Below are 9,285 nucleotides of genomic sequence, written 5' to 3' on the forward strand. Positions count from 1 at the left end.
CCGGGGCGCCCCCCCGCCAGTGAATAGGAGGCTTCCAGCTGGTGTGTCACACTAAGCCGGGGCGCCCCGGGACGCACACACACAGGGATTACAGGAGAGGATCGCGCTAATACAAAATCCGTCATGCGTGTAACATGAAATCACGCCCGTGCTGGCCACCTCTCCACCCGGGGTCACTTCCCCCGTGCCAGGGAGCGTGCAGCGGGGACAGTATTCAACTTATTCACATCTGGTGAATGAAACTATCTCGCACGCTCGGGCTACATTCACACTCGAGCGGCGGCGGCGGCGTCTTTGGTACATTTTCACACGCTTGTACACGCGGGTTTTTGGGGGGGGAGGGGGCTGCGGGTTGCTAAGCACAAATTCCCGCCAAAAAAGTGTGTTTTATGGGCCCTTCTGTTGAAGTCACACGGTGTGAATGGGGACCGAGCAATTGCTGTCCCGGCTCAGCAGGATGGAGGCCCAGAAAGACCAAAAACAGGAAAATAAATAAAATAATAATAAAAAAAATCACAAAAGATAATTCCACTTAAAAAAATTAAATAGTTTGAAATTTAATTACAATTATTATTTTTTTAATCATTATAAAGTTTAATGAAAAAAAAGAAAAAGGAAAATTGGTCTATTTTCCTTATTAATCAGACTTCATCGACTCAGGGGCGAAACGCGTCATTGGGAGGAGCCGGTTGCAGTGTCAGTGTTCATGGTGGTTGTTTTTAACACAAATTAGAACAGCGTGCGGGATTGTATGTGCTACATGAGTTTGGGTAGAGGGGGGATGGGGGGATGACAGCTCAAGGGAGGGGCTTGAGGGCCCGGAGCGGTATACAAAACGTGGGTGAATTGGTCAAACCTGTTCTGGTGACAACTAAGAGGTAGCTTCCCCCTCAACTTGGAGAATTTTTTTTCACTTGATGTTGTGCCTCCAGGACAGGAAGTGAAAAGAAATCTCTCAAGGGGGGACGCAGACAGTGATAAAAAACCCGGCACCGGTTCTAAATCTTCCCTGTTCCATCATATCATGTGACACAAAACCTGTTGTGGTGACAATGAAGAAGGGGTGCCCATCACCTTGGAAAAATTGTATTTCACTTACTGTTGTGCCTCCAGGACAGGAAGTGAAGAGAAATCTCCCCATGGGGGACGCAGACAGTGAAAAAAAACCCGGCACTGGTTCAAAATCTTCCCTGTTCCATTATATCATGTGACACAAAACCTGTTGTGGTGACAAAGAAGAAGGGGTGTCCATTACCTTGGAAACATTTTATTTCACTTCCTGTTGTGCCTCCAGGACAGGAAGTGAAGAGAAATCTCCCCATGGGGGAGCGCAGACAGTGAAAAAAAGCTTCTTAACCTTCCCTCCTCCATCATATCATGTGACTGGAGCCCCATTGTAAGTGATTTGGCTGAGAACGATCAATCGATCTTATTCCAATGTGATGAATATTTATCTCAAAATGTTTTTTACAAATGGCCTTTTAAGGGCCGCGGTTCCTCCCGAGCTGTTCACGTTTCTCCTGAGCCGTCCAGGTGCGGCCCTCTCGCTCTCTCTCTTCACATCATCTCATGAATTTTGCAGGCTGCATGCGCTTAATGCGCTCGGATAGAAAGGCGCCCGCTGCAGACGAGGCCTTCACGCATCACGCTCGGGACACGGAAGCGCTGGAAGACGTGCCAGATAGAATAACTCCGAGGACACTGAGGCAGAAGAATCGGGCGCCAGGCCCCGGCTCCCCGGCACATTGCACAAGAGGGCTTTAAATAATTTAGACTGTCTCTTTAAGAGTTAACCTCATGAGCGGCCGTGACGGCCCAGCTGCGCCAGCGGTGCGGATCTGCAAGCTCACCCAAGACAAGGAACACGAGTCCCATGCAGCACCCAACTGGCGCTCATGGTGGCCCCGCCATCGTCATATATGCAGCTTGATTTTGCATGGGCCCACGTGTTTAATCCCAGATAACACGCGTTTTCACATTATCTGCATCATCCATATAAGTCAAATTCAGCAGGATTTTCACAGTGCTTGGCCTGGAGCCTCTTGTCAGGTGCTTCTGTGCTGTACAAAGGGCGGCACTGGGAACACAATCATCTGCATTTTTCGCAGGCATCACCATCAGAAAATAGGGAATGTGGCCGCTTAAGAGATACGGTGTTCTATCAAAAGTTGTGACTGTGTTAGAATGTGTGACCGGTGACGTGGCCACACATTTTAACGTCATCCCGCCCACTTTTTCGGCGGCGGAATGCGTGACCAGTCACGTGGTCACTCATTTTAGCGTAATCCCGCCCGGTTTTTCGGCGGTGGAAAAAGGTGAAGAATCCCAACGCTTTCTCAGCTGTTCCCGGGCAGATCGGCATCGCAGATGGTACGTGCAGGAGAAGCGATCTGCCCGGGAACAGCCGATCGGTCCTGAAATGTCACTTCTATCCGACTTTGTGGAATGTGAGGTCACAAAGTGACATTTCAGGACCGATCGGCTGTTCCCGATCGGTCCTGGGGCGGATCTAAGGTCTGAAGTGCATGCATTGGGGCGGATCTAAAGTCTGAAGTGCATGCATTGGGGTGGATCTAAGGTCTGAGGTGCCTGCATTGGGGATGATCTGAGGTGCATGCATTAGGGCTGAGCTAAGGGATGAAGTACATGCATTGAGCATGATCTAAGGGTATGAGGTGCATGCATTGGGGCTGATCTAAGGTCAGAGGTCGAGGAATCCTGCATCTGAAGTTTATGCACTGGGGCTGATCTGAGGTCTGAAGAGCATGCATTGGGGGGTAATTTGAGGTCTAAAGTGCATGCAATGGGGCTGATCTAAGATGGTAAGAGCAAGCACTGAGGATGCTCTGATGTCTGAGGTGCATGCATTGGGGATGATCCAGAATCTAAAATGCATGCATTGTGGATGATCTGAGGGCTAAGGTGCATGCATTGGGGCTAATCTGCGGTCTAAGGTGCATGCATTGGGGCTAACCTAAGGTCTGAGGTGCATGCATTGTGGATGCGCTGAGGTGCATGCACTGGGGCTCATCTAAGGTCTGAGGTGCATGCATTGGGGATTATACAAACTCTAAAATGCATGCATTTTGGATGATCTGAGGTGCATGCATTGTGGGTGATCTGAGGTGCATGCATTGTGAATAAGCTGAGGTGCAGGCAGTGTGGCTGATTTGAGGTGCATGCATTGTGGATGAGCTGAGGTGCATGCATTGTGGATGAGCAGAGGACCATGCATTGTGAATGATCTGAGGTGCATGCATTGTGGATGAGCACAGGTGCATGCAGTGTGGATGATCTGAGGTGCATGCATTGTGGATGATCTGAGGTGCATGCATTGTGGATGATCTGAGGTGCATGCATTGTGGATGATCTGAGGTGCATGCAGTGTGGATGATCTGAGGTGCATGCATTGTGGATGAGGTGCATGCATTGTGAATGATCTGAGGTGCATGCATTGTGAATGATCTGAGGTCTGAAGTGCATGGATTGTGGATGATCTGAGGTGCATGCATTGGCACTGATCTGAGGTTTGCTTGCCATTAGCAGTACACCTATGATTGCACAAATTGAAAACAAACAAAGACTACAATGCGCTGTTGTTCTCCGGCACGCCAGTTGTATTCTCTTTGTGAACATGACACTTAATGCGGGAAAGGTTGCTGACCCGTGCCGTATAGTCAAAGCCTAATCCTTGGAGGCCGCAGTACGGCGGATTGAAGCCCAGCAGGCAAAGAGTTATCAGCACTTCTCCTCTCCGCTCTCTACTACTAGGAGCATCCAACTGGCAGCCCCGGGGAGGCCGGCTGACCGCGCCGTGACCCGACGGGAACTCAAACTTTTTATCCCACCGCAACACATGAGAGAATTGCAGACACTGCTACTGCGGTCAGGAGTCTGTCAGTTAAAGGGAAACCGCCAGGACAGCGACAGGGGGAGCCGCCATTGCCAACTTGCATTTAAAGGCGCAGCTGACACCATCATCAGTTGGTTCCCGCCAGCTCAATGTCTCCCCAAATCGGTTACGTCTATCCCGCCATGTCGGCTTTAGGGCCCCATTCACACTTGTGCGGTAATACGCAGTGAGACCCAGCCCACCCGAGACCCCCTACAGAGCCCGCCATAGAGAGATGGGCTGTGCAGCATCTATGGTGGGCTTTGCAGGGTCACGCTCAGGTGGGTCCTGCGTCCAGCGCGTTACTAAGCCCTGCGTCCAGCGTGTCACTAAGCCCTGCGTCCAGCGTGTCACTAAGCCCTGCGTCCAGCGCGTCACTAAGCCCTGCGTCCAGCGCGTCACTAAGCCCTGCGTCCAGCGCGTCACTAAGCCCTGCGTCCAGCGCGTCACTAAGCCCTGCGTCCCGCGCGTCACTAAGCCCTGCGTCCAGCGCGTCACTAAGCCCTGCGTCCCGCGCGTCACCAAGCCCTGCGTCCAGCGCGTCACTAAGCCCTGCGTCCAGCCCGTTACTAAGCCCAGCAACCAATCAGCATGCCGCCCGCACCAATAAAAACGCTGCACGTCAGCACAAAATTGCTACTCGTGGTCTTTGTTCATAAACAGGCAACAAAGCCAAACCAACATGGCCACGCAGCCAAATGTAGAAGACCCCCCAACCCATCCCCCACCACCCGGCTAATTACCAGATTTGGCCAGCTGGATTTAGAGGATCCGGAGACCGCCTAATGCTCCGCGAGGAAGCAGTTCAAAACGCCTGTTGCCTTACTCGGCCCGTCAGTAAGCCGGCTTCCCTGCCAATCAGCGTGGAGCTGGCTTCCTGGCCAATCAGGAAGCCGGGAGGCAGTAATGAGCCGCTTGCCCAGCTTCCTGATTGGCCGGGGGGGCGGCTCCATGCTCCCTCACGGGACTGCCGGTCAGAGTTCCGGTATCGGTGGATGAGTATGGGAGTATTCGCCCAAATACCCGGTATGGGTGCATCCCTAATTTAAATACACAGCGATACGGCTAGATTACAGAATGCTGCTCTCTGATTGGCTGCTCTGTGATTGGCTGTCATTGTACTCAGCGTTGCACCTACCTTGGCGGACGCCTTGGCCTTCTGTCCCGAGGAGGCGTTGAGGTCTTCGTGGACGTGGTCCAGCAGCCACAGCAGGAACTCCAAGGCGTCGTGTTGCGAGTTCCCCCGGAACTGGGAGCCGTATTTGGCGACAGAGTTCTGGAAAAGAGAAGAGCGGCAGTCAGTGATCGGCGAGTCTTACGGCGGCGGCCCCCGGCCATCTTGCATCACGTGCCGCCATTTACAAAGCCGGATGCCGTTCTGAATATTCTGCTCTTGATATAAAGTCTGAAGCCAAATGATATAAAAGTAGACCAGAGGGTGGGGCAACCTCGGGACTCCAGATGTGGTGACACTACAAGTCCCATCAGGCATCGCAGGACATGATGGGATTTGTAGTTTCACCAGATCTGGGGTCCCGAGGTTGCCTATCCATGAAGAATACATCACACATTGTTGCTTACTGCTCTGTATGGAGGACGGTGGAACACCACCACCCACATCGGGTAACACCGTTCTCATAGGGCAGTGATGGCGAACCTTGGCACTCCAGCTGTGCCGAAACTACAAACCCCATAAGGCATTGCAAGCCACAGGCATGACTCCCGAGGCAGAAGCATGATGGGAATTGTAGTTTCAGCACAGCTGGAGAGCCAAGGTTGCCTACGCCGGTCATAGGGCCAGTAAATTGTCATCCAGGGGCTCCGGAGTTCTTAGTTTAAAGCGGGGGTGGGCAACTCCAGCCGGAGGCCAGAGCCTCCACTACAAATCCCAACATGCCTCTGCCGCTGGGAGCCTGGAACTGTCCGTCTTGCAGTGCCTCATGGGGGTTGTGGGGTTCCACAACATCTGAAGGGCCGGAGTTACCCACAGCCAAAACACAATATACTATATCACAGCTCAGATGTGACGACTGCCTTAGCTTTCTTTCTTCAGCCTTTTATTCCTTTCTCTGGTCAGTAACACACTTCCTGTCCTAGGGTGACAACACTTACTGCACTGTATCCGAGGAGCAGCGTTGTCACCCTAGCCTGCTCTCTTGATTTGGGCTACAAGCTCTATTACATAGATGGTGGGGGGAGGTTCATGCTCACAGGAAGTGACAAGGACACGGCATTTCTGGCAGGATCAGCAAGTATTTTCTGCACTACATGACCTCTCCGTGTCACCTCTGAGCCGGCATCTCAGTCCAGGAAGTAGACGGTGACCCTGGATGATGCCTGAACAATAGATGGTGCCGTCCTTCTGGACAGGAAAGCAGAGGTCATGTGACCTCTGTGAGAGGTAATCCATACCTGGTTGTGCTACTCTTAATGTGATACGACAGATCTGATTATGGATTGGAGCAGGAAGGAAGATGGGACTCGCTGAGTTTTGGCTGCCTTTGCCATGCGAGATTTGCGCTCCCGTCTTCCGGCGCGGTGCTGGCCGAGCGTCAAGCAAGACGCCATATTCGCACAGGAAGACGCCATCTGTCCGATAGAAGGCTCCAGGCGCATAAATTAAATATAACTTTCACGCCTCATCGTTCCCATTACCGGAATCATTTTGTGTCAATGTAACTGCTGAGATCCGACTTGTTACTTTGTGACTAGAGTAGAAATCAAGCTTCCTGTGGGCGGGGCTGTTGTGTTACCCTTACAGATGGGAATGGAAATCACCTGAGCAGGCAGTCCAATGAGCATGCAGGGGGGCGCGGCAGTGACACAGGTAGGCAGAATTAAAGGATCTGGACAGGTCACCCCTCCCTATGGCATGCAGTCCTATACACTGAGTGGCCGGATTATTATGACCACCTGACGTTTGTAGGCAAATTAGCTATAATTTGGTGCTGAAGTTGCTAGAGGGCCGGACCATTATAAATAGGGAAGCGGGTTGGTTACCACGACAGTAGAAGTGATTTGTTTCTGAAGATACGGGGAAACAACGCGATGTAACAGCCTTTGAACGTGGGATGATTGTTGGCGCTCGGAGCCATGGAGCGAGTATCAGCAAAACAGCAGAATTCGTTAAATGTTCAAGATCAGCTGTTGTTAAAGTGTTTAAAGACCGGACTGTCAGCCGAAAATCTGGGTGTGAACGTGCGAATTGTGGCCGTCAGCGACTAGTCAATGTTAGGGCAGAACGGGGAGGGGCAAGACTGGTACAAGACAACAGAAGGGCAACAGTGCCGTGTCAGATTCCTCGCATCTCCTTTCATCATCTCGTGGAGTCACGAGGCGGCCCAACTAAGTACTGATGGGGTGGTCATAATAATCTGGCCACTCAGTGTATATCAGATGGCAGGGAAATCAATGCAGGGGGGCGGGGCAGGGACACAGGTAAGCAGAATTAAAGGGTCTGGACAGGTCACCCCCCTTGGCATGCAGTCCTCTGGGAAATCAATGACTGGACGCAGATGACCTTTGATCTCACCCTTTCCACCCCCAGACCAGTTCCGAATGATTTCCTGTTTTGATCTCCCCTTGCAATTTTACTAATGTAGGTCACACTCATGACACTGACACCCCCACAAGGAAGAGCCTCCCCAATACCGCAGAGGCCTCCCGAGGCGGATTCCGCGCCGCTGGGTATCGATGGAAAGGAATGCGGCCGGCGTGACGGAAATCATCGCACTCCCCGGTCCGGTTACAGCACACTGAGCCATTGTGTCAGCTGAACAAACCGGTTTATCAGCCGCCCAGTCACTTCCAGATCGGGAGCAGACGACAATGACTTAACCCCCGAGATGCCGAGGGGGGTGGAATTGCGTCACTCCTCCTGCTCAAAGTGCGGGAATAGCCAAAAACTTTTTGGAGGGGAATTGATCAAAACTGGAGTAGTTGCCCATGGCAACCAATCAGCTTCTAACTTTCATTTCCAAATCTTAACTGAACAAACTGAAGAGAGAAGCTGATTGGTTGCCATGGGCAACGGCTCATGGCAACCAATTTGTCTGCCCCAGTTTTTATAAATTCCCCTCTTTTAGGTTTAGATAGGGGTTTTTTTTTTTGTTTTTTGTTTTTTTAGCACCTTTCTACTCTATCAGGTTATTGTTTGGTGCCTGAGACCTGCCGGGGAGATTTTCAGTCACTTTCTGTTTTGAAGAGGCAACAGGAAGTGAGAGAAAATCATCCAAGTGAAGGGAATTTCCTGGGCGGGACCGGGGTTGACAGAGGGCACCTCCCTAAAATGACGTATGTCAGGTTGGGATCCCTGAGGTAGGCCCACTGCAAGGGTTAAGCTTTTGCATACCGGGAGTTCTTTTTTACGGAAATTGTTACAAAAAAAACAAAAACAAGGAAGGAGAAGATGAGGTCAGAGGATGAGGTCAGAGGAAGACCCGGATAACAGGAAGAGCCGGTCACAGAATCAATATTATTATCTGTACAGGAAACATTTTATTTTCACAATATCCCATTCCGAATGTAAACACCAAAAAGAGAAACATTGACAAGATGGGAATGGAAATCACCTGGGCAGGCAGTCCAATGAGCATGCAGGGGGCGGGGCAGTGACACAGGTAGTCAGAATTAAAGGATCATAGGTAACCTTCCAGCTGTAGTGAAACTACAAATCCCAGCATGCCTTTGCCTCTGTGGGTCATTGCCTGTGGCTGTCAGAGTCTTGCAATGCCTCATGGGACTTGTAGTTCCGCTGGAAGGTCGGAGTTGCCCTATAGCTGGTAAAGCTTCACTTTCTTCTAAACAATCGAGAGAGCCGGGACACGAAACTTAACGTCGAGCGTCAACGTTTTTTTTGTTTCAGATGTGGAATTTGGAACAGGAAGTAATAAAAACATTGTCAGAAGTTCGAACCCTTCCCGGCGCTTCTAGAAATGTGTTTTTGTGTGTGCGCGTGACAGCTGGAGAGAGTTCCCCTGACTTCCTGTTCGGACAGGAAGTCAGGGAAAATCTCCCAAAGTGGGGACGCCGGTGGTAATAAAAACCTGACAGAGGCTCTGGGCCTTGCTGGCTCTTATTGAAAATTAAATTAAACCTTTTGGCCAGGGTCAGGCTGTAGTGACCGAACCCCCGGGGCATGCTGAGTCTTGTAGTTCTGGAGGACTGTGGCTCGCCATAAAAAGACGGCATGCGCCATTAACATGACGGCGGTACATCAGAGGCTGGCGGTGGTGGCGGGAAGCGCCAAGGAAAGAACTGGAGGCACCTCATGGTTTACTTTAAGCCCCTGTTCACAGCTGAGCGTGGCGGGAACGTGCGTTGCATTTGTTTCCTGCGTTGGCAATGCATTCCCATTGATTTCAGCGGGTTTCTGAACGCACGCCACATGCAAG

At 51.3% G+C, this 9,285-nt stretch overlaps 1 protein-coding gene across 1 annotated transcript in view; it reads right to left on the minus strand.

Annotated features, from left to right (window-relative positions):
- USP43 (ubiquitin specific peptidase 43) overlaps nt 1-9,285 on the minus strand; it is a 42,921-nt gene that overhangs the window by 24,881 nt on the left and 8,755 nt on the right. The window contains exons 2-3 of the mRNA XM_018568297.1: nt 5,015-5,168; nt 4,856-4,932 (exon numbers count right to left, since the gene is read on the minus strand). Coding sequence (XP_018423799.1) covers nt 4,856-4,932; nt 5,015-5,168 — 231 coding nt within the window. The remainder of the gene's footprint in view (nt 1-4,855; nt 4,933-5,014; nt 5,169-9,285) is intronic.

Source organism: Nanorana parkeri, unplaced genomic scaffold, assembly GCF_000935625.1.
Source record: "Nanorana parkeri isolate BGI_ZX_2015 unplaced genomic scaffold, ASM93562v1 scaffold1169, whole genome shotgun sequence".
Lineage (NCBI taxonomy): Eukaryota > Metazoa > Chordata > Amphibia > Anura > Dicroglossidae > Nanorana > Nanorana parkeri.